Source organism: Streptopelia decaocto, assembly GCF_964273445.1.
Source record: "Streptopelia decaocto genome assembly, chromosome: 7".
Taxonomy (NCBI): domain Eukaryota; kingdom Metazoa; phylum Chordata; class Aves; order Columbiformes; family Columbidae; genus Streptopelia; species Streptopelia decaocto.
The window spans coordinates 65,856,912-65,882,966 of NC_138661.1; the positions used below are offsets into that span (position 1 = coordinate 65,856,912).

The 26,055-nt window shown below is 42.8% G+C and overlaps 1 protein-coding gene across 1 annotated transcript in view; it reads left to right on the top strand.

The window, feature by feature from the left end:
* The first annotated feature begins 345 nt into the window (after window positions 1–345).
* The window catches only part of ANO1 (anoctamin 1), a 78,860-nt gene continuing 53,150 nt past the window's right edge, over window positions 346–26,055 (top strand). Inside the window, exon 1 of the mRNA XM_082057976.1 lies at window positions 346–450. Within this exon, the coding sequence (XP_081914102.1) occupies window positions 408–450 (43 nt within the window). The 5' untranslated portion in view covers window positions 346–407. The remainder of the gene's footprint in view (window positions 451–26,055) is intronic.

The window sequence follows — 26,055 nt, forward strand, 5'->3', positions numbered from 1 at the left end:
CCGGTGCCCGTCGCTCCAGTGCCCGCCGCCCCGCGCCCAAGGTCAGTGCTGCCGCCGCCACCGCAGGTAGGCGCGGAGCTGCGCGCAGCGTGCGCGGGGGCGGAGGGGGCGCGCTCGGAGCTGCCGGCCGGGCGGGCGGGGAGTGAGCGGGAGCGGCGTCACGGGGAGGGCCGGCTCCCCCCGCAGGGCCGCGCTCCCGGCGGGCCGGGCCGCCGCCCGCCGCCCTTATTTAAAGTCTGGCCGGGGGGCGGCGGGGCGCTGCGCGGTGCCGCTCGCTGGGTGAACGCGCCCTCCCCGAAAAAAAGCCGAGGGAGGTGGAGTGGGGGGGGGTGGGAGGAGGAGGAAGAGGAGGAGGGATCCTGGCAAGTTCAGTTTGGTACCAAGTGGCTGCGGGGCGCGGGCAGGCGATGGATACGGATGAGATCCACCTGCGCAGGCTGCCGGGACCGCGTAAGTTGTGCCGCGGCGGGGGAAGGTGCGGGGATGGGGAGCGCTCCGGGGTGCGCTCCGGTCCGGCTGGGAAAGGGGCTCTGGGGACGGCCGCTCGCCTCGGCCCCCAGTGCCTCGATAAGGGGGTTATTATTAGCATTTCATCGCCTGTTTTTAAAAATCCAGGAGTAATCTCTGCAAAGTACCAGTGAAATGAAATAGCTGACTCCCGTCTCCCTCCTCCCTTCCGTCCCCCCTTCTTCCCCCCCCCCCTCAAATGCAAACCACGTTAAAGTCTTTTTTACCTACGTTAATGTAGTAATTAAAAGCTCGTTTAACACCGGGAAGCCAATCTAATTATGAAAAATTGCTGGAGTACAAAGTCTATGGGATAAATCCTTGAGTTGATGATTGCTGTTAATTCACACTGTGCCGTGGAAAAAGAGGGGAGGAAAAAGTATTACAAAATGAAATGGGTCTGTCTCAGATTGTCAGTAATGTTTTTACAGAACTGGCTAAATCATGTATCTCTGTATCATTAACTAATGTGTGCCGCAAAATAAATTATATATATTGGAAGGGGAAAATACATTCCTTGGCTGAGAAGTTACAGAATGTTTAGAGCCAAAGAGCAGATCGTTTAAATGGTAGGGGGTGGGAATTTCCTTGGCTTCCCTCTAGAAATAAATCACGGCTCAGTGTCTGTGTGCATGCATGTGCACCCACATATGCATTTATATAAAATCTTCACGCGCACACACACTGTGTATATAAAACCTTCACGCACACACATTGGAACACAAATTTTACAAGCACTATTTACTAAATGCATTTTTGTACCAGTTTAGAGACAATAAAACTAGAACTGAGATGCTAACCAGGAACATGCTGGAACCCATCTGATTATCCAGCTAAATTGTATACAAATGAAGTAAATTTAGCATGGCACCATTTATAAATTCCATGTTTTACAATCAAAATTCCAAATCTAACTGTTTGCAGCTAAGAATAGCACGGGGAGCCCTTTTCTTTACTCCCTCTTTTTGGATTCCCACGAAACCCGTTATCCTGGAGTCCACTCATTAAATGGCCAAATATTCCACTGGAGTTCAGCCCATTTTGGAAAGAAATGCTGTATGCTCATCAAACTGTAGGCTAGCCAGAGTGCTCAGAATGAAAAGACAACTATTTCTTTAAATTCTGACACAAACCAGCTGGGCTTTATATCTAAATTACAGGGAATGGGGTCTCTGTGTGCCACTGATTGTCCCACGTTAACTTATTTATTAAAATAAGAAGGAGCTCAAACTTTTCAAAGCTGGAATGGAAGGCAAGTAAAGTATGAGAAGCTGAGGTGTTATCGCGGTACATGAACAGATATCAGTAAAAGGACTAAATGATAAAATGACACTGACCATTACTCATGGGGCAGGTGGCAATTTATCATGAGGTGATCACAGGGATAGGGTGAGAATCCTGAGAAATTGCTGGAGTGGCTTCTTTAACTTTGAGAAACTTTACATCATATTTTACAATGACATTCTCTGTTTAATTTACTGAATCACCCATTAGCAGCACAAACGCTGTGTACCAGCTTCATTAATGAGTTCAAGGAGCAGTTTTGTTCTCGGAAGTGGATGTTTGTATTTCTATTGATAACCTATCCAAAAGAGCTTGTTTGTAAAAGCTGTTGATAAGATGAAAACTCATGTCTAATTACCTAGTGGATCAATGCATTACAGTACAAATCCTATTCAGTTCTCTGGTAACTTGCATTATTGCTGGAGAGACATGGGGAGACCCATCCTTGATGCTTTTACATGGTCTTTATACTCAAAAAAACCTGTGTAGACAGCTAAAGAAACTTGCTTGTTACAAGGAGTTTGGGAAAATTGGGGTCTGTGGGAGGATGATAGGCAGGAAAATGAAGGAGAGTCCATGCTCTTCTTAGTACTGTCACTTACCTACACCCAAAGTACTATTTTACTTTTCTCCAGCAAGGAGTTGGTCAAAGTGACCTCAGTGCATTATATTTGGCTCTTGCGGTGGCATGAAAGGACAGGTGTCCTCGGGTACATCTGTGCCCTGAGGACCCAGATGTGGCAGCTGATGCCTGCCAGCTTATTTTATGCTGATTCCTTCCTCATGTTCTGGGGTAACGAGGTCATCTAATGAGGATGGGGAGAAGGTCAGAACTGGGGTGGGCTCTGGAAGAAGGTCCTAGTATGTTGAAAGGACTGAGGTGGTACCCTGGCACTTCAAAGAAAGGATTTGAGACACTGGAACAAGTGCTCAGGACTCAGGACAGGATTAGGAGCCAAGTCTTCACCTCCTAGATTTCAGCAATCAAAAATATCCTGAGCAAACATCTGATCCCTTTGAAAACCGTGAGGGTTTTTTGTCACCAACTTTAATGTCATCAGACTATTACCCCAGAAAATAAATGTTTTCCCCTTTTTCTCTGGAAGATACTGTTCAATCCGGAGCTGGGACTTACAGCACAGCTCCATAGGTTTCTCATATGTATCACCCTGCTTCCCATGGTAGCACTGCAGCTACTTCCATTAACAGTGAAAATGATGAAGCATATTAAGCTAATAATTAATCAGAGATGACAAGAGGCTAATAACTGTATTGATTTAATTAGGACTTCTTTCCCAGCTCTGCAACTTGCAGTCGTGCACATCATTAACTTAATAGTTTAATTTCTAGTAATAACTTATTAATTTCTGGGGATGAGCACATACGCAGCCACAGGTCTGACTTTGTGCTGGACTGCAGGCTTGTACCTCAGTCCACCAAGTAGCTGTGGGAAGCTGTTCTCTACGAGACCAAGAGCAAGCAGGGCAGTTTGTCTGTCCCTGAGAGCTCTCATAGAGTGTTGAGGTGGTGGGAAATGGGACATTGTGGAGCCAGATGTGGTGGGTGCGCCGGTTCGGTGCGTGTAGCTCCGTGGCTGTGCTCTGCGGTCATATGGGTGCGACATGAAATATGGGGTGAAAGTAGCGTGCCAAAACAGAAGGCAGGACAGTAACCCTGGGAAGCAGCAGTATTTATTGCCATCAGGGAGGGAAAAAAATGTCCCTTTTGGCTTTAATTACACCCTTTGGGTTCTGGCGATTTTGAGAAAAGGAAATGCTTGGGGACATGCTGTGGTTGGAAAATGAGGCTTGCTTTAATTTAGGATCACTTTGGGGAAAAGGAAGAAAGGAAGAGACTGTAGTGGGCATGACAAACTTCAGGACTTTACTGTGTGAAAGGCTGATGAAGGCTGAGTTTGCTCATCTCCCTCCCATTTTAGCGGGGATACGTAGCACTCCCTGGGGTGTGCTTGGCATCTGGCACAACTGAGTCTTCAGCATCCACCCTCTGATACCCAGAGACTTCTCTAGGAGGCAAAGGAGGTAGAAGCTGCTCTCGCTGAGAGCACAGCACTGAATACATGGCTGTATTTCACTGTACAGCAAATTTGTGCCTTCTCGGGAGGGGGATCCCGTTAACCTCTGCACAGAGCTCAGCATCCTGCTCTGGATTATCGAGGTGCTTGTAAATCTTTGCACTGTACCGTTGAAAGGCTGAATCCTCTGCTATATCTTAATTTGCTGCAGAGGGTGGTCAGCAGAGGAAGGAGATGTGTGCAAGCCAAAGCATTGAGCATCTTTCAGAGGAGGGTCTGTCTGAGGTCCTTGGTGTTGTCCTTCGGCAAGACGAGTTTGACGTACTTAAGTTATCATATAAAACATTCATTTCATATCGAGTTGCTGGGTCACTGTATAGGTGAACCGTTAGGCTGATGAGCTCCGTGAACAGGAACCAGTATTTCTTGCAAGTGTTTTCAGGGATTCTGAAACAAGTACTTCTGTGCACATCCTCATATACAAGGCAAGTTAGCGTTAGTGGCATGAAATAGTTCTGCTTGCTTTCAGAGATGCAAAAGCAGTTTAACTGGGGACAGCGTGTGCCAGGATGGGAATATTCACCTTCCTGACCTTACTCGTGTTCGCTGCCAAACTTGAGATGATGGCAGGACTCGCGGTTCTGTTGTAGGTACAAACCCCAAGAGGGCTTTTGACAAATGACAAATTTTCAGGAGTTGGCAGCCCCTGTGCCTTGCTGGGACCCTATCACGGTGTTATTTTCCGTGGTGCCAAGTCATCTTGTGCCAGCTATTAGATCTACGTAATGTAATGGAGTAACGTGAGTAACAATGCACAACTTTTTTCCGGTACTTTGAAGAGCAAAAAGGTAGCGGTGTCTGTCTCCATTGTCATTGCAGGGTAATTTATGGTAAATAAAGGCTTTTTAGAAACAACCGCAATGTCTCCTTGCTCAGGAGGCTGTGAACTTGCAGGAAGCGAAGCTCCTCGTGCCGGGCTGCATTAGTCACCGCCGCCGCTTCATAGATGAGCCCACGTGCCCTCGAGGGACAGAGATTTTTATTTATTTGGTTTAGCCTTTGATTTGTATCCCTCTATTTCTGAAAGCCGTACTACATCCCAGTGGGAGGGCCAGCCCTTCTCCCTGCCCCCTAACCTCCCCGCATCCTTCAGCCTTTCTCTGCAGACAGCTGACCCGCGTCCTTGCCGACATCCTCGCTTCTCCTTTCTTCTCTCTCTTTGTGCCGCACTCCGTGTTCCGTCGTTTCAGCTTCTTTAGCCCTTTCCAGTGCCTTGTCCCTGCGGCTGGCCCACATGCCAGTGTTTTCTCTTCTCTCTTCTTCAAACCCCCACAGTTCACATCTTTGAACCTCCTGCTGGCAGTCTGTCCTTCCCGCCCTTACGGAAACTATTTCCAGATTTGAACTGATAAAAAGACAGTAGTAACGCTAGATCCAGTCCCATTCCTCTTTAGTATCCTTGTCTGCTTACCTTATCTGCGTATCTGGATTTATTCTTGGCAGCTCTGTATCTGTGCTAGGACCTGGATGTACATTCCTATTCCTCTGAGTGGTGTGTTAATAATATATATAATCACTGAAATGTCCTTTCAGGCTGCAGCTCTGAAAAACAACCTTTTTTTTAAAAAAGAACAAACTGACATACCTATGACCTTTTGCACATGACTGTAAGCGCTCCAAGGGAGTTTTAAAACCTGGAGTCTGTTATTAAAAGGCTAAATGGTTTGCAGGCATTAACCGCTCTTTTTATATCTTATAAATTATTTAACTTACATCATGACATCAGTGATTACAAGTTATGTGTTGCTGGCTCCCACTCCTGCTGTCTTACCTCTCCCCCTATTTGTATCCTGCGTAGGGAGAAACTTGATGAGTGTGTACTAAAATGAGAAAAAGCTTTGTTTTCTAAACACATTGCAAATATTTGTTGTCTCTTGTACATCGTCATTGACGTCAGCTGATGTCCTGCTTGCAGAACAAATTTGGAATACGCAATAGGGGTCTGTGTGTTGATATGTAAGGTTGACAAAGAAAAATTTTGTCCAGGGAGGGAGAAACAAATTTCACAGCACTCAGTAAAAAGGGCAAACGTGGCAACTAAGTTGCATTCAAGTGCAGATTCAGGACACATATTAACGAACTTAATAGGAAGAGTGAGCAGGTACCGACTTCAGTGACATTGTAGAGGTAAAAGTAATGAACACAGAGCCCTCTGAATGCATTTTAAAACTCTTCTTTTTACCATGATGTTGTGGGAGTTTTGCAATTGTCCTTAAGAAAAAGAACAAGAGCCAAAATGGAAGTTTCAGGCTAAGCATCACTCAAAGTTTTAGGTTTTTTATTGCTTTGAAATAAAGAAAATGGCAGAAATGTGTCCAGTGCAGCGTTAACAGTCAACGAAAACCCTATTCTGTATTTATATCTGATCATTTGTACTATAGCATCTTGGCTGACGATGCGTACCACAAGATATGTCACTGAACGTGCTTTGCGATTCTTCCCGGATTTTGGCAGGCAAAGATTCAAAATATGGTGTGACTTTATGCTTGTGGTATGATTGCCCAGAAGAAATCGACTGCAGACTGCAAAAGATGGAAGCTTTTATGCAAATACCATTAAATTCATCTCGGCGTCTTGCGGCACTGTTGTCCTGACAAGGTTTTCTCCTGATGAATGCTCGCTATTTTGGCAAGAGGAGGAAAAAGAAGGGGTGTGTGGGCGTACTGCGTGTACCGCTATGTTTTTGGGAGCTGAGCGTCCAGCTCCGTGTTAAATTACCTGTTTTTTGGTTAGTATTGACATGGTATATTTATATAGAGAACCCGATCTGGACCTTGAGACCTTTTCACTTGCGTGTAACCTGGTATGGACACTTGATGGAAGGTGTGTGATGGTCCGGGATGTACCGGCTGGTGCCGCGGTGTCTCCAAAGGGAGGTATCAGCTGTAGGACCACCGAAAGGGTAAGACCAAGCAGACCATGCCAGAGCAGCTGTGGTATGTGTGGTGAAAACACCCTTTCCAAGACTCGCTAGTGGAAAGTACTACATTAGTGTCTGTGTCCTGTGCTCCTGGCACGGGGTATGGGGCTGGCCTAAAGAAGGAAAATGGTTCTCTGTGTGTAGCCTGAAAGCTGGTATGTGGTCAGCAAACCTCATCCAGACGCCTGTATCTTGCTGCGTACTTTCGAATGTTCTTTTTTCTGATGAATGGCAAGAGCGGGTTTCTAAAAATAAATTAATGGTTTTCCCTTTTTACTTCCTGTGACTTAATACACTTTATTTATCTATATAGCTACTAGTCATCGTCATTCTTCAGCTCACAAGAGTATAAACAGAAAGGAGGCTGAGTCACGGAGTACGGGTGTGGAGCTGGGCTTTTTCCAGCTTTTTAGGCAGGTGTTGGAGTTGCAGCCCAGGGATGGTGGAAGGAAAGGAAAGGGCTGGACTGGGGTTGTGCCTCAGGGGTCTCACACATGAAATAGGCAGCACAGAGGAGAAAAGCTCCCTGCTGTCGCTTTTTGCACCTTCTTCCAAGGTGGTAAGACCTTGCAGCTCTGTGCAAAGGGTTAAAAATAAATAAAGAGTGCATTTTTAAGGTGAGTTCATCACTAAAATAGTAAAACCCAAGTGAGATTCCAGGTAATGATTCCTCTTGCACTACCCCAACGTTAATTAGAGCAATATCTAAACCAACAGTTACATTAATTTAATCAGCTCAAGCAACATACTTGCAACAAATTTAGTCTCCTAAGTTACCCTGTTTCCCCAAGAATAAGACCTACCCCAAAAATAAGTCCTAGCATGATTTTTCAGGATTTTTTAGGGTGCTCGAAATATAAGCCTTAGCTACAGTTCATTTAAAAAGTTAATTTAAATAGTGTATAGGCATCTATACATGCAAAAAAGTAAGCATCTTTTGGAGCAAAAATTGTATAAGACCCTGTCTTATTTTTGGGGAAACAGGGTATGTAGTCTATGCTACTACTAGTGTACCCCAAATCAATCATCAGCTTGAATTAGACAGATCTGAAAATAAATTAGTGTTATTGGGGTTTTTAGGAAATTACCTCCTTTTTGTGGTGATTGTCTACTCAAATGTAAGGCTGCTGTGTACAATGGTAGCAGAATGGGCTATAATCTTGTTACTTCACATTTCTAATGAATAATCTGACCTAAAACATGCTAGGCATCGTTCTCATTCCCAGAACATGTTTTGGGAGTACCTCTCCTTGTTGCTAAGCAGCACATCTGTATGTTATAATGTATGTGAAATAGGAAGGACGCCTTATGAGGTGTATTGGGCAGTATGGATTTGTGCTGCCTGGAGCTCTGTGTGCACACATAGGTGTGTGTTCAGGTCTGGCTAACAGGACAGACTTTGTGTCCCGTGGGAGAAGTGGACTTGCTAACAAACAGAATAAAGCAGAGTGAAGGGCAACATATTCCAGGTTTTTTATCAGCGTGCCTGATTGTATAGACAGTGTGAATTGAGTAATCCTTACCTTCCATTTCAAATGATTAAATGCGTTCAGTTCAGCTCTACTAAAAGTCTGTGCACAATATTGGGATGTATCATTTGACCTCCTGTGTAGTAGAAGATAACATAAGATTTCCCCACATATGCACTATCCACATATCTTTTCTGATTTTGCCAATACATACATTTTTCACATTTTTGTGTGCACCATGTCTGTTTTGCTTCTTATGGAAAGCTTTGCTTCCTCGCCTTTTTTCTCTCCTCAAACATGCTTGTTTAGCTTCATCCTCAGCTATTCCTGCTGTCAGATTGCCTGGTGAAAGCAGCTGCTTCTCTGAGAACTGCCGTATAGGGTATTGCAAATATTGTCTGTGCTTCACTCCTAACTGTAGAATTAATTAAAAGGAACCAGAGCTTCAAAAAACAATAACCTTCCCCCCCTAGATCCATGTTTGTGGTTCCTTTGAGTTAAATGAAAGTGTTCTATAAGTGGACAGGGACAGTATTTAGTCCAGAATAGGGTGTTGCTTGGTCACAGGTTTTGGGGGACATGGGTATCGACACAGTGCTAGTGGGGTTGTGCTTGCAGGCTCCATCAGTTTGTCCAGGAACAGTCTTCTGGGGTTTAGTGTTGATATCGACAGGGACATAGATTTAAAATGCTACTTCATCTTCACAATCGCTGTCAATAATCCATTTGGCAGACAGCGGAGACCAGCTCTAAAGCAGGAGAGGACAGCCTAAGGTACGCTGTGAGGACATACCTCAGGCAACAGAGACAACTGTTTCTGTGCTGCAGATTGTAGTTCAAATTCAGTCACTTTGTAAGAACATTTTACTCCGTGTGCCCTGAGATGTTAAGTGATGTTTGGGCTCTCGGAATAGAAGCAGATTCTGTTTCTGAGCGGTTGTACTCGGGGACATGCAGGAGATTCTCCTTTAGCACCCCGGTAGGAGTCCAGGTTGAGAGGCTGAACACCGAATTCATGTCTCAGCCCTTTTATATGTGCCTGAGAAGTAAAAAGTATTTCTTTACGCACTGATCTTAAAGGACTTCGTAAACTTCAGTGAGGCACTGGGAGAGCACATCAACTCCGTTTACATCACATTCATTTGCTGTCGCAGGACTTCTGTTATATGGCAAGAGTGAATACGTTGTATTTATGGGTTTGACCTGCAACAGAAAACAATTGTCATTTCAGTTCACTTGAAACGGATTCAGCTGAGAGAAGATAATACTTGTCTAGGACACAACTGTGTGCATTATGTAGGTGAGAGTGGAAGAAGCAGAAGAGAATGTATCTGCCACAAATTAAACAGGGTAAAATTGTTCTAGGTGCTCCTTGGTTCAGAATTGGAGTTTGGACTATTGGGCTCTGCTGTTTACTTTGCAGGGGACTGCCAAGTGTCACCACACTGGAAAATTTGGCCTAAATTAAATACCTTATTTTTTAGAATTGCAGCTGATCATTTTCCTTGGAGAATGAACCTGGTCTCTCAGACAGGCTAAAAGTAATGACAGGTTATTGATGGCAAGAGAAATGGTGCTCGCTGCTGCCATTCTTACATTGCTGCAATGACTTGTCTTTCATGCATTGCAATAAAGTATTTTTGATTAATCTTAATCATCTAAGTCCATCTGGCAATATAACTGAATAGTTGAAGAATAGAAACCAAAGACCATATGCTAATTATCGATGGAAGAGCAGAGACGGTCTTGGTTTAGATTTCTAACATTGTTACGTACCAGAGGCATAGAAATTAAATCACGCTGCACATATTTTCTTTCACCAAACATGACCAATATTTCACAACACAGTCTTAATCCTTTATTCATACATCTATTTAAGGGGTTTTAAGAACTATTTCGTTGAAGTGGAGGACCTTTGCATTTCAGGTAGCTTCTCATGAGCTCTGCTGTGGAATTCAGCGGCAATTTTGCCATCTGTCTTCATTTTGGAAGCAAAGCACATGTCTAACGGTACTTGAGGAGTTCAGCATCTCACCAGCCGTTGCATTAAATCTTTACAGTAAAATCCAGTCAAAGCAGTTCCTGGGAGGCTGCAATTGATTTCTAGTCCGGCGATTACTCTGTATTGACTGACACGAGCGCATTGTCCATCAATAGCAGGAGTTGCCTGCAGAGACTCGCTTGTGGGAAGCTTTCATGTTCTGCAGGTCGCAAATAAAATCAAGGACTCTAGCAAACATAGTTCAAGCTTAATGTGAACAACCTGATGCTTAAAAAGAAAAAATTAAACCTCATGTACTGCATGAAAGGTGTATATGTGCTGTTGGTTAATAATGTAAGTAGGAAAAGAAAGATTTCTCACAACCAGATTACTACAGGGGAATGTCCGTCCTTTGTAGTTTGGTGTTGCTGTCAGAACAAAACAAGGAGCTAATTTCAGCTTTTACTCTTTTCCAAGTTTGATACCATTGCTCTTTCTGTTTCTTTGCATTGCGTCCTTTTTGCAGCTGCTTTCATTTTTCACTCTATTTTTAAGATTCAAAAGGAGGAGAGAAGGGGATATTACAGAAACAGAGACCGAGCTGGGTAGGGAAAGTGCTTCAGCTCTCCACAGGCAGGAAATTTGAGCTTCTCTGGAACCTGAATGAGTCCTGGAGCAGTCTTGTTATTTTTATATATTTATTTCCCTGTTTGGCTGCCCTGTCTGCTTTTCCCACGTTATCATCAAAGTGGCCCCAGAAGGGACAGTTGTGAAACAAGAAACTATCTGTGAGCAGAGGAACAAAACCAGAGCTTTTGTTAAGCTACAGATGCCTCAGTTTTAGCAAAAACAAACAACTTTGATTGCCGTTAAGCATCTGCTCTCCTCTAAATGTCTTTTAATATTGGGGAAGGGGGGGAAATGGGGAAACTGAAGAAGAGGTGGCAGTGGCAGCCTCATCCCTTTGAAATTTGGGTTTAGCTGGTATATCCATGGTGGGTTCTTTCTCTTCCTACTCCCTGCCCTGGTCTGGATGCAGAATGGTTTGCAGCAGTGAAACTAAAGGAAAAAATAGTTTCTTCCCCTGGTTCACATGAACTGCTTTGAACTGGAACAGATGTGGATGTACAGAACTATCTACTTATGGCAACTGTTCCATTTATAACCGCAGATTTTCTATTCAGGTCGCTTTTATCATTTTAACTTATTTTCTGTTTCCATGTCCTTTTCCACAATAAAATATTTTCAACTAAATGAGTTTTTCAGCTCAGATCCAAAATGTTTGCAAGGACTATTCCTTGCATGAACTTACAATGGCAGCGTTATCGTTCAGTAACTTTTGGCTAATAATGATGTCCAGTAGAGGCAAGGTCAGGTTTGGGTTTGCATTATTTTTAAGATGGGGTTCAGCATATCGTTTTTTTACCAAATTAGGGCAGAATCCGGAGTCTGATGTAATGGTGATAAAACCTCACAAAAGGCGTTCGTAATATCTAACTTCCAAATGCCATTTCTATGAATTTTCTGCTTTGTTTAACTGTATTCAACTTTGGTGTACAAAATAAGTTTGTGTGCAACCCAGACCAAAATTGCTCCAGTGAGTACAGATAAGAGATTCAAATTCAACCACAAAAATTCACGTGACGGTGTTATTTTTGCTTTGTGTTTTTCATGAGCTCCTACTTCAGAGTAAAGTTCAATCACTGTGTGATTTAAGTGCTCAATAATTAATTGCACAAATGTTCTGCTAGGTAAGAAGGTGAGCCCTGCAGTTCCCATTGACTGACACCCAGGGAAGTGTCCTGAGGTGGAGAAAACATGCACATAGTAGTGGTGTTTCATTAAAACTCATCAGTTCTGGCTTCTCCAGTTCTGTGCTCACTGGAGCAAACCATGTGTTCTTTATTACAAAATTAGGAATTCATTTTTTTAGAGTTACTTCAGTTTCTCTGTTCTCTAATTTTATATGGAAACACTCAGTTGTTTGTATATTGGAGACCGTACGTGTCGAGTTCTTTGTTTTAGTTCATTGCTTTCAGCCTTGACACAGAAACCAAAAATTTCATCGAAGTTGTGGAGACAGATAGGGTTTTAATCTAAACCATATTAAAAAAGAAACCCTCCATGACTATGGAGTTTCTTAAGGTTCAGCCAACTACCTCGTGCACTTTCTTTGAGAAAGCCAGAGATTTTTCTTCATAATCTGAAGGTGCATTTCTCTTCTGGTTGACTCAATACCCACTCTCATACTGGATGATGGAGTCCTGTGAAGCAGTGTTGGGTTGGTGTTGGGATGCTCCAAGGAACAGTCTAGCAAGATGGCATGTCCTGGTTCCCCAGGCTATGGATTTGGTCACAGCATTGGGTAAGAAATGCTTTGCTCTTGTTACCTTCATGTTGCTCAAGTTGCATTAAGTTAAATGAAAATAGAAGTACATATTTGCAGCATGGAAAAGAGAGTTTCAAATATTCCTCAACAATAAATAGATGAAGAAACAAAAGGGAATTTTGTGCTTAATTTGCTTTTACCAAGGTTAGATGGATAAGATCTCTCCACCTGTCAGGCTGATGTGGTGTAGACAAGTTTCTGACACACAATTTGCACTCACTTAAACTCTTGTGTAATTGCACCCCTGGGGTGAACCTTCCAATGTGGAGTGTTTTTCCTTCCCGTTATCCATAGGCTTTCTATTTCAATAGCTGTAGCTTGCTTTATTTGCGTTGTTTAATTTTTGTTTAAAGTTTCTTCGAAGAAAAAAATACCAACATTCAACTGCAAATATTTTTCTTTAAATCTCTTTGAATGTTTGTGGTTATACTGGATGTTGCCGCCACATGGAAAACTCTTTCGCATCACCCTCACGACAAGGCTTTTCTCCTGAACCCTCTTAGTGTCCTTGCGCTACCTTCTGCAGCTTTAATAAGAATTAAAAATTCGTGGGAATGTACCCGCTCTGTAACCACATCAAAGCTGTGGTTGAAGTCCAGTTTTCAAACAAGCCCCAAAGTTGGCTGAATGTGGTTTTTCAGTTTTGATTTGATACGTTATATACAGACCCTACTTGCAACATTCGTCGGGGGCTGGAGGGCAGACCAAGTTCCCAAAAGCTCATCGCCGTCTGAGCTGAGGCAACATCTCATTTATCCGTTCCTGTAACTTGTCCACATGAGTTGTTTTATCCTCTCTTTCACCGAAGCACCACGTAATTTGTCTGGTTTTAATATTGACCAGTAGTAATTTCTTAATGTGAAGAATATGCAGTGAAGGAAAATCTGTTTACAGTCCTTTGATAGATCACTTCCATCTTTGTTCGCATTTGCCAGTTTTATTGACTTCATTTTTAAAGAAAAATAATTACACGGAGTCTGGTTTTAGTCGAGGACTTTTCTGTTTTATGTGAAGCACGGACAAAGACCTGTCGCATCAGGAGAGTAAAATTAGGTGGGAAAAAATGTTCTTTCCCTTCAACAAATAAATCAAGTGCTTCCACGGTACAAGAATATACAGCAATGTAACATGTCTGGGTACTAAGGATAAGCAGACACATCAACAGAGGGAAATCTCCAACAAGTTTTAGGTATGTCACTTGGACATGGGATGTATCTTAGTAGACATTCTGTCACTTTTATTCCCTAGTAACTTTTGACAAGAGACAGATAATACCGCAGAGTTTATTTTAAGGTAGATTGTTTAGTTTTGCGTCTGTTCTCTTTCTTCCTTTTTTTTTTTTTTTTTTTTTTTTTCCTGGATACTTTCTTGTACCAACAATAAAAAAAAAATAGTGCCCCAGCTATTTGTGAAGTTTGGGGATTTGGGGTAAGGAGCTTGGTTATATTTGGGAAGGAAGTGCTGGATGCTGTGGGGTGTCAGTTCCTCGGCTGGGGGAGTTGTGCCCCCCATTCCCATCCCTCTGCCATGTGCTGTATCCCTGGAGCTGGGGGGGAGTTTGGGGGCTACCAGGTCTCTATCAGCAGGAAAGAGACCAGAGAATCACATATAGAATCATAGAATCATTTTGGTTGGAAGAGACCCTCAATATCATTGAGTCCAACCATAACCTAACTCCGGCACTAACCCATGTCCCTAAGAACCTCGTCTATATGTCTTCTAAACACCTCCCCCGAGCTGTCCCCAAGGTTTATCTGGAAGAATACAGCTTTTTTCCTTGTTTTCTTTTCTTTTCCTTTCTGGATGCATGTTGTTCTTTGGTCAGGTGAGCACTTGGGAGTATTTTGAGTCCTCCTGTGTGGGTGGAGGTTGGTCCCAGCCCTCAGGTCCCTGCAAGCCCCAGGCTTTCCCTGGCATGACCGAGCAGGCTCCCAAGCCATGTGGTTGTCCAAAGGCAGATCAGATGTCTAAAAACACAAGATTATCTGAACGGTACTTGTGACCAAAAGGATATTTAAACATCGAGGGCTCCAAAAGGGGGTGGGTTTGTTTGTCAACCAGTGCCTGAGCATGCTTGGTGCACGCAGCTGGTGCTTTGCTGTCTCTTTGCTCTCACAGCACCGAATGCACCCTGAGAGGTGCTTAGCATCCCAAAAGGTGCAGGGTGCCCTTGTCTCCCACTGTTTCCCATGGTTTGGAGGAGTGGGGATGCAGAGACGGAGCTTGGCCGCCGTGTGCTGCCTTCTGGGGCTGGAGGATTGAGGACCAGAAGAAATGTCAGAATCCTCTTGGGACCAATGTGGGAGCAGAAGGGCCGTCCAGAGAGGCTGCACCTGGGAGGAAGGGGATATCTTTTTTATTTTTTATTTTTCTAGCTTCCCATCGTACACAGACTGATTTGTTAGACATCTGTGGTATGATTGATAGATAAGGCATTGAAATATTTACTCACCAAGTCTAAAGGGCACAGAAATTCGCTGTGAGAAACCAGCTGGAGTTCCCCGAGCCCCAGTCTGCCTCCAAACATGTCCCACAGCCTCCTCCAAGAAGGGGGCAAGAAGTATCAACCCAAACAGAGCAAGGATAATTTGCCCCTGAAGAATTTTCTTTCAGGTTCAAGACATTTGAGTTCCAGGCTGGCTGCTTAAGTGTTGTTTGAAAGGCTGTTTTTGTAAAACACCTATCAAAGCCCTTCTTGAATCCAATAAGCTCTTTGCATCGGTTGGTGGTTGGAGTTTGTTGGAGTTTGCCAAAGTTTGCGTGAACAATTGTTACACTTGGTGTTTTCTGTGTTTTGGTGGTGTTTTACAGAGTGGGAGAGTGCAGCACAGGATCAAAGAACTCTTTGTTAAAAAAGAGGAAAAGATCTGTCTTGCCTCGCTGAATTTGTACAGTAAAATTATGAACTGGGACCATGAGGTTATAACTGCAGCATTTCTGAGCCTCCGCACCAATAGTGTTTTGCTTTCCATGGGCTGTGGTTTTAGAAGCAGGGATCTTACAGCAATACCAACTTTAACTCATGAGATTTTGCTGCTTTCTCACCATTCTCTTGCTTGAACACTCAATCAATCATTTATGAGTCTGCTACATGCGGCCTTCACTTTTCCTTGGACTTGGTTGCGTTACTTCTTTCCAGCCCAACTTATGCAATAATCGTACAGCTTAAAATGACGATCCTGTTCTTCCTTACTCAACACATGTAAAAGTTAAAGCCAAAACAAAAGTCCAAATAAAAGTGAACAGATGGGTGTGTGCATGGATGTCTAAAACCTGCTACTACACTGAACCTTTCTGAGAGCACTGAAGAGAAGCTTATCCTTCAAACTTTATGAAGGAATAACTTGTAGACTGTTAACTTTTATTTTTCTAGGGGGTGGGGGCAACCATCAAGTAAAAATCTGTCTGGAGTAAGTGAAACTGATAGTCTCTAAAGTATGTGTTACAGTTTGGAAATGTCTGCGAGAGACTGTCGCTGAGAACGGGCCAAAAAGGGAGCCTGAAAGAAAAATTAGAAGGGGCATGGAATGTTATTAAAGCTATAATTATAAACACAAGAGGCACTCTGATATTGCTTTTCTTTAAAATTGCCGTGTGAGTGGGAATTGCTGTCTGGGAGTTGACAGCACAGGATGCAGGAACCCTTTGTTAGGGGAGGAGAGAACATGCATGGTGTCTCACCAGATTTATGTGTTCAAATAATGAATTTGGACCTTAAGAGTTATGAACTGTAGGACTTCTAAGCCCTAATAGGAGTGTTTTCCGACTCACTGTAACTCAGCTCCAGTAGGCAGGTAATTGATTGAAAGAAGTGACTTGTTGCCCCTTCCCTGGAAAATGTTTGACTCCTGACCAGTTCTGAAATGCAAAACCCCTGGTCTGCTCCCAGCGTCGCGTAGTGTGTGAACATGGTCCATCATCCAGCATGTAGATGCAAATGTTTTGGAAAGGGCTTTAGAAAAGTATTTCCACCCTTGTTTTCCTTGGTACCAGCTGCTATTGCACCCTGAAAATAAAATGAGAGCTGATTCCTTTGCCTCTTAAGGAAAGGGCATGTTAAACCGATGTTCATGGTGGTGTGTTCAGATTTCATACCGTGCTTGTTTGGGTGCTTTCAGAGATGTTCTATGGGATGATGGGCACCAAAGCTTCACCAAGGTCAAGGGATGGGCTGCAGCAGTAAATGAGTGATGTTGGTGCCGGGCAGGACCCACCGTGCAGGTCACCACCGTGGTCTGTGTCCTGTCACCTGGGGCAAGAAGGTGCCCGTGTCGGTGGCCGCGCTGCCAGCTCAGGGCGCGGGCAGGAGCAGCGGTGGCTTTGCAACGCTTACTCCATGTAATTAAACACTTGGGCAGCACCAGTGTGCAGCAACTGTTTTGAAAATAACACGATGGAAACGTGTCAGGACGCTTTGGTGGCAGTAAGCCCGCGCATACTTGCAACTGAGAGCGCCCTGTGTCCCCTTTGATGCCCCACTCCGTGCCATCGTTTCAAATGACCTTAAGGTTGGCTGCGTTAATGAGAGCTGCTGGTTAATTTGCTTAACTTTGAAAAGCTGTAGTTCACGGCGCATGTATGTGATTTAGGGCCCAGGAGTAGCCCCATTCGATAGACTGGATCTGCTCATGTGTTATGCTCGTCCTTGGAGCCGTTAGTCGCTGTTCAGCAATGTAATTAAAACCACTCTTGGTGATGGGGGGGGGCAAGACGGGCTCTTCTCCATGCTCTGAAGTGTTTAAATTTAATGGCAAATTTAATAAACAGTCCAACAGGCACTGGCACAGGTTTTTCCTGAAGGGCAATCCTGCCAGCATGTGCCGTTTTATAGTCTATATAGGGAGCGTCTTAAAAATTTAACTTCATGTTAATTCTTTGCGGAGCTCGTGGATGTGTTCCAGTTGTGCTCTCAGTGCCCCCGGCTGAGGCTTTCACAGGAGTTTTGGACTTAAGAACATACAAAATGTAGATGGGAAATGTAGGGAGACGTTATTTTCTATTGTTAATACCATTTTCAGAATTTGCATGGGATGCTGAAGATTATTATATGATTTTTTTTGGCGACACCTGAAGGCATCGAAGTCACGTCATGATAGTGAGAAATGCCCCTTTCTGGCTTGGCTGCAAAGTGAAAATGAAATGTATCACATGGATGTTATTTGTTGTATAAATGGAGGGATTGATTGATGGCTGTTGCTTTTGGATGGTTTTTTTTCTCCCTGTGATGGCTTTTGTGTTCACTTCTTCCATTCTCTTGTGGTCTTAAAAAATCCTAAGATGTCTTTTTAGTTTTGTCTCACGTGACTTTCCAGTGAAGGGCGTTACAGAAGAATATTTTAGTGTTAGGTGGGAGTATAAGAGAAATGATATGTTTAGAGAAGCACGAATGGCTCCAAATTTCTGTCTTCTTGATTTGTGTTGTTATTCCTCATCCTTGTCACTACTGGAACACCAATGCTTTTGGAAATACCTTTTCAATTTTGTCCTTCAAGTCAGTCCGTAATGAACCAGACCCATCTAGCCTGAGAGATCTTCACTTGGCATCTGCAAGACGAATGGCCTGCTTAAACATGCACAGGTTTGTGTTTTCCTTGGGCAGGATGGATGTGCTTTGCCCTTAGTTGTACTTAACTTATTTTGAGTTTCTTTATAAAGAAAACCTCGTGGCCAAGTGGTCAGGGCAGGAGGCAGCAGTCTGACCCGGGCTGTACCCGTGACTCAAATTGCACTGACTCAACAGGCACCCCGGCCAATCCAGGCTGCAAACTGAATTATTAAGAATGACTTCAGTAAAATTTTGCATTTGGATTTAGCTCACACGAAGAAGTGATTTTAAAACTGTTTGCACAGGGGAGTTTTAACTGGGGAAGGTTGATTTTATTTTAATTTTTTTTAAGTTTTTTTTCTTTAAATCTATGTTTGCGTTCTCCTCCACCATGTATTTATTTTAAAATCTAGTTGTGCATCAACATATTCTCAATCTGAAATGTAGATCTTGGACTGAGATGGTTTAAATGTTTGAACTGGATCCAGCTTTAAAGTACCACAGTTATCTAAGAAGTACATCAAAGTTTCCTTCAGTGTTCATTTTTCATTATTATCTGTTCTGGAGCACTGATTGTTTTTCAGTATAATGAGTGTATGTGTTACCATAAGTTCTCTTTCTGATCTTGCATCTGATGTTTACAGACAAGAATCTCATCCAGTATCTATGAAACTAAGTTTTACTACGTCAAAAACAAACTTTTACCCTGATCCCACAATTCCAGATATTCAATCTGTGTACTGTAAAGTTACTCAAAAGTACTGGTTTGATTTTTCTTTGAATATGGGCACATATGGTTTGGATTTCTATCAAATTCCTCAGGGCACCCAAATGAGTTAATGGTATCTCCGTTCCCCTATGGCAGGTTTAGGTTGGCTGTGGCAGAACAGTTGATCATAGATCTAAAATAAATCCTGTTGATGCCAAACTGCCCCACCAAAAATTCCTTGAAACCTGAACCAATCAAGTGAGTGTATTTACCCTTCAGCATTTGATGTTAATTTTGCATGTGGTACTAGCAGCTTTAAATCTTACATTGTTAAACCAAACTTGTTTCTGCTTTCTGCTTGGAAAAGGATGTGCTCCCATGGCTTGGGATGAGAAACAGACAAGTGCAAAAGAGTCCATCTGGGCAGGAATAATTAGCTGGTTAAACAGCAGTTCCTCAGAAAAGGGTCTAGGAGTCATAAACTGAGCATAAATCCGCAATATCTTTTGTTCTAGGGAGCATGTTGGCACCTGCAATGGATCATGTGGTAATAGATCATGTACTAATTCTGTTCAGGGCTGGAAAAGCACAACCTGTAGTACTTTACCCAGTTTCCAGTGTTGTTTTGCAAGTGTGTATCATACAGCCTGAAGCCAAGAGGAGGGCAACAAAAATGAAAAGAAATCCAAGAAAATACATCGTAGAAGAAAGCAGTGGAAGAGAGACATTTGGCCAACATGGTTTGCAAACTTCCATTTGGGTTTCTAGGTAGAATAGTTGTTTGGGGGGGATATTGATTATCCTTTTCCTGTTCTGAGGTGCCCTGTGTTAAGGCTGAAAATCGCTCGTAACTCAGAGGGAAAAGTCCACGTTACAGGAGGGGAAAGGGAATAGTGGGAAACCCTGGGTGCGTGCGTGGCCTCCGTGCCAGCTGCTTTCAGGAACTCCTGGGTCATCATGTCCAAATCTTTGCTATTTTGGGCAACCACATCACAGAATCCCATTCATAAATTTCTCAAGCACCGTTATAAAAATAGTTTGTTTATTTATTCATTTATTTATTTATTTTCATGTTTTGCTCTGGTACGAACCTCATGCCTCCAATGTGGAGCCTCTCCTCTAATGATCATCTTTGAGCATATTAAACACTGATGTAGTCACATGTGCGCATTTTTTGTTCTTCATTGCCCTTTGGTGTCTTGACCACCTGACTCAGAGGGTGGGATAGAGGGTAATGAAGGAGCAGTTTTCTAACTTAAAACACCCAAGTTCTTTTATCATTGTCTTCTAGAGAGATAAGCTACTTTCTCTCCATCACTGCCACCATCCCCTTGGTCATTTTGCATGTTTAAATCTGAGTTTGTTTCTGAAATAGGGGGTGATGAGTCCTGCAGGCAACATCCCAGAGAAACGCTGCTGTTGCTGTTTCATCTTTACTGGAAGTACTTTGCTTGATATATCCTAAATTGTCATTTGCCTTTTTCTGAGCTACACCCCTTAGAGAGATGGTTGTACTGTGATAAGTGAGACATAAGGAAGGAGTCCTGAAGTATCAGCTAGACAGAGCTAGCATGTGATACCCCTGGAGAAGATTAGGAACAGCCTGTGTTCGAGATGAAACCACGTTCCCCTGTGCTCAGAGCCCTGATGGGCTCATAAAGGAATTACAGTCATAGGAAAGATATTTTTGTGGGTGTTCCTTGAAATCGAGAAGTCCCATTGCTTTTGGGCACAGGGTGGACAGGCAGTGTGTGTACAGTTTGATCAGAAGGTGTTATCTGTGAGTTGGTGTGGCACTATTTTCTGCTATTCCCCTCTGAGATCACCTCTGCTACCAGCAGAGACTAGAAGTTCTCAACAGAAAACGCATCCCAAGAACAAGATGCAGGTGCCCAGAGGAGTGTTGAATTAACAGGTTCTTACACCATCATGGGGTGCTCAGGCAATCCAGCAACTTGAAGTTGTTACCTACAGTAAAATAAACATCTGATTGATCTGCAAGAAAAAAAGAGGTTCACAAAGTTGTCCCTTAACTGACATGGAAGAGAGGAGCTGATGAGGTTTTCTAGGGGTTGAACAAGAAAAATCTCAGCTGTTTTTTGGAGGGGAGGGTCCTGAGGCAGTAGTATAAAGACTCAGAAGATTCTCAGCTAACCACCCTTCAGCTCTTTCAGTAGAGAGAATTTCACGTCCTCATTGTGTACAACTAATCCAGTTTCAGAGAGGTGCTTTGTGAAGGAGTTTAGGCAAGAGATCAGATTTAGGAAACTGAAGAAGTGTTTGGTTGGGTGTGGCTTACCATATTGTAAGAATATTTCACGCATTCTGAAAAGTTCAAGAAATTTATTATCAGCAGGAGGACCTGAGCAGAAACAGTCTTGTCTTTGGTACCTACAAAGTAAGGAGAAGGCAGAACTGTCAGTAAATGATAAAACCAATAAGTGTCCTTCCACAAACCAGAAGAGACTCCAGCTCAAGGGCAGGACAGACCTCATGCCAGCAGTGGGGATCTTGATGTGGTTTTGGACTGCAGGAGCTTGGGGTCCCAGCTTAACCTGCCAGCCATGAGCTCTGTGACCCACGAGGATGCGGCCAGCATCCCTCGTTGGGTTCCTGATGATGAAGCAACAAGGCTCCATTCAGAAGGGCAGAGTTTTAAAAGGTCATTGCTGGGTGGAAATTTTTATCTGCTGAACTGAATCAATATTTTGCAATTTGTAAGTCTTACAACCATGTGGTGTGCCCCGGTGATCTGGTTGGATTAATGAAAGATAAGTGGGTGTCTGCACAAGATCATCCCCTTTTTCCCCCCTTTTTTTTTTTCATAACACATAGGTTTCTTAAGGCATAGCATAAGTTTCCTAAGGCATAGTAGCAGCATAACCATTCACTTTGGTGTGGCTGCTACTTAGTGTTTCCATATTTAAACAGTACTCCAGAATGTTTATTGAAGTGGGTAAGTGATACGCCATCCAAACCTCTGAGAATCGCACCATAAATTTCCCAAATAAATAGGCATAAGGAGAGAAGCCAAACAGGATACAAGCACTAAAATGCCTCAAGATGCGTCCTTTTCTGTCAAACCAGCAAGCAACTGTTTTACTATGAAATATGGCATTTCAGTAACAGTTTTTCCTACGACTGGCTGATTTTTGGTGCTTGGCTTCTTAAATCTTGTTTAAAAGGTCACAGGCTGAGTCCCTTCTAAGAGCCTGAGGGCTGATGAGCAAGCTGGAAGATTAGCAGAGAATGTAGTTGATATTTTCTTGTCCAGGGAGATCCCCACAGAGCGCTGCAGGAATTGTTACACTGGCTGGAGTAGGTACGATAAGGCATTTTTTAGTTTTGCTGGAACATCACGTTCAAGGGTGACAGAGCTGGTCTGTAGATATTTTCTCCTGTGAGAACTGATGCTCCAAAAGCTTTGACCTTGGTCAAGTTGTACCTATGCTTTTACTTGCTCTGAATTTGAGTAGCTTTAGAGCATCCAGCCTTCCCCAAAGTACAATTATGTGATGTACTATTGCAGGACATTAATCAAGAAGACTTTTTGAAGTTATCTTGAAGCATCTTGTTGGACTGCTTTGTCTGGAGATGTGCCATGGTGACATTCACTGTCCTTCCTTTGGTCACAAGGGCTTTGTGGCCAAGAACCAGCCCGCAGGTGGGCAAGGCATAAGGAATACAAACTGTTGATCTGAGTTATGAATGCTTCATGAAGGAGTATAGGAATACAGAATCATAGAATCATTGAATCTTGGTTGGGAAAGATGCTCAAGATCAATGAGTCCAACTGTTAGCTGAACACTGTCACTAAACCATGTCCCCAAGAATGTCATCTACATGGTTTAGATAGAGACAAAAGTTATCAGGAAAGAAATGGTAGTTTCATATAAAGAAAAATCATCCTCATTAAAATTACATGAAGCAAATAAAAAGATGCAGAAACATAACGTTTTTGTAATGTTAAAGTATTTCTTCATGTAAGTGTGCAGTTACTGATAGGGGTGCAGTTATTATCCACTGTTTGGGGACACAAATATCCTTTATGTATGTATTAGTGGTATACAAAATACTTATACTCCATCCTGCTCTCTTCATGGCTGCTGGAGGAGCTGTGTAGACAGAAGCTGTTCCTTGGGGAGAAGGTCTGGCACACTGCACACACACAAACACACAGAGTCGATGGCTTCTTACAGGCTATGAAGCCCGGGAAATCACCTGCATGCACATTTTGTCCCAAGCATACCTGCTCCCGTATTGCCAAAAAACAAATTTACATCACTTGGAAGGTCGTTTTCTTTTTCTCAAGGTTTTATCATGTGAAACAGGACCACATGCAGGCATTGGCTCGGGGGCTGGCTATAGGTGATGCTCTGGTGAGGTCCTGCCCCTCTGTACATCTTCACCCAGCAGCTGGGGAAATGAAGAGGCCCTTGATCTGGCCTTGGGCTGGAGAGTGACAGTGTGAACATCAAAATGTGCACCCCCTAGGAAGTTTATTTCAACCGCTGCGACTCGTTCAAATATTTTAAATATCGTATGCTTCTCAAATTAATGCTTTGTGCAACAGCTGATCCAGGGTTACGACACCTGTTCTGCCGTAACCACTGTTGCTCTATCACATCACTTCACAGAATATCTCCAACACATAGACATAAAAAATAGCAACAGCTATGGGTTCCAGACATCCCAAAGGTTAGAAAAGCAGACAGTTCAAGGACGTTACTCACGAGCTATCTCCATTAGATTTGAAATCAGTCACAATTGCACCACCTTCATTTATATTTACCTACTTGCCCTCTGTTCCTTTAAATACCAGTAATTACATAATCACTGTGGTCAGGAAGAATAACTTTTTTTTCTTTTAATCAGCAATTCATTTATTGCAGTTTTACAGGTAATCACTTCAAGATAATATGTGAAAAGCTTGAATACTTTTTTTTTTAAATGAAAAAGATAGAGACTATTCCTAAGATAGAAACCTGGCTGGCAACAATGTATCATCATGTGTTTTGTAAACTGGTTGAACTAACTAACCAACATAGAGTATGTGTTATTAAAAAGCAATCAAGTTTGCAAATAGCAGTGTACCATATATTTTGACAAAGTTTGTGGAATAACAGATGTACTAAAGGACATTATCTAAAGGAATCCCTTTTCTAAATATTTTGGTAAGACAAGATTGTTTTTAATGCAGAGTATTGTTTTTCTAAACGTTTCAATGCTTGAAGATAAGCAATATATTGAAGTTGAATTCCATTTTTGTAGGATTCCATTCCATTGTTTAGGATTTTTTTCGCTGACCTGATAAACATTTACTAGAGAAATGAGCAGAACATTTTCCTTTTTATTTTTAATTTTAAAAAAGACAGCAAGTGCAAAATTATTCTGCTAACCCAAACGGAAAAAAAACCTACCATAAAACATAGTTCTTAGCTTAGAATCTTAATCACAGTCTAGAGGAAAATAAAGTCCTCTCTTAAATTGCAGAATGAAACCTTGGCCCTCTATAAATAACGCAGTGACAACATCTTCCGTGTCTTTCTCAGGAAATATGAAAACAAATAATGTTTTTTCTCTTTCTCTCTGTCTGCATCAATGTCAAGTTCCTGCTTTTGGCAGGAGCTGCTGGTTCCTTTCTTACTCCAGCCAGGCCATCACCAAACACATGGGTGTGATGCATTTTTATCCGCTTCATGGTTACGTTTTGCTCAAGTCTCCTCACTGTGATGGTTAAAATACCTTTTGACCATTAATTATGTGGGTGACTCCTTGCTCTCTGATGAGGAGCAGTAAGTTTTCTGTGCAATGTAAACATTGCTTAAACGTTATGTCAGAACTGTAGATATAATTAAAAAAAGATAAAACATTTCTTGGTGGAGCCTTATATTGTGCAGTCCAGGAGCAACCAATGGACCATAATGGAATGGACACAATGCAGGAATTAAAAGAATGTTTGGCTACGAAAGAGTTGTACTGTTTGCAACTATATAACTTTTAGATTTTTGGTTTGGGGAGTCATAAGTTTATGGTGCTCTGAGTTGTTTTCCCAAAGGAGGAGGATTTGTGCCTTCGGATAATCCTGGCTTTGTAGTTAGTCTGTCCCCTGTTACAAAACCTACAGGGCAGCCGTTTACACTTAGGCTGGGTCTTGTCTGCTCGTTCAATATAAAGATGTACTAGATAGTAAAGACTGTCAAAAGGTCTTTAAGGAAGAGACTTGATGAGCCTGGGCTTGGCGCTGCTGTCATCATAAGCTTCCCTACCGAGGGCAAAACTGCAAAGAATGCAAATCTCTGCTCAAACATTTCAAGTGTGCCTTTCATCTGGGGGGCTCGAAATGCCGGATCAAGGCATTGGCCCAGTCCTTCCTCTTGCCGGCACTGGCTTCACTGATGGATTGGTTTTCTGCTCCAAGAATTTTGCCACCCAAGATGGGACCACCAGGAATCCCACAGAGGAGTATCTTATCTTCCTGTAGGATGTGTTTCTGCATCCTCTGACACAGGGCAGGCTCGCTGGCCGGGATGTGGCACCTTCCCAGAGCATCAGCTTCTTTGTGGCACTCAGATCTCAACTCTTTCTTAAAAACAAGTAGGACAATCTGGTTGCATAGTCACTTCTTAGGTCTTCTCCCTCTGGTATCCCTCAGTTTAGTTCATGAAGACTGGGGAACACAGGAAACAGTGTTCTCATGGATAGACAAGAGTTATTAGAGCTTTTCACCCCCATCAATTTGTGTTCACTTGCTCAGGGAAATATTGTTCCAATTGCCAGTGCAACTTAGCAGTTAATTGTCATGCAGCAATGTTGTTCTGCATCCAAGTTAAAACTGCAGGGGTAGGAAGAAAACTTGCTAGAACCAAGCTTTTGCTCAGTGCAGGGTTTGGTTTAATTTTGTAGAATCATAGAATCATTTTGGTTGGAAGAGACCCTTGAGATCGTGCAGTCCAACCATTAACCTAACACTGTCACTAACCCATGTCCCTAAGAACCTCATCTCCTTGTCTTTTAAACCTCTCCAGGGATGGTGACTTGATTGCTTCCCTTGGGCAGCCTGTTCCAATGCCCAACAACCCTTTCCAGGAAGAAATTTTTCATAATATACAACCTAAACCTCCATGGTGCAACTTGAGGCCATTTCCTCTTGTCC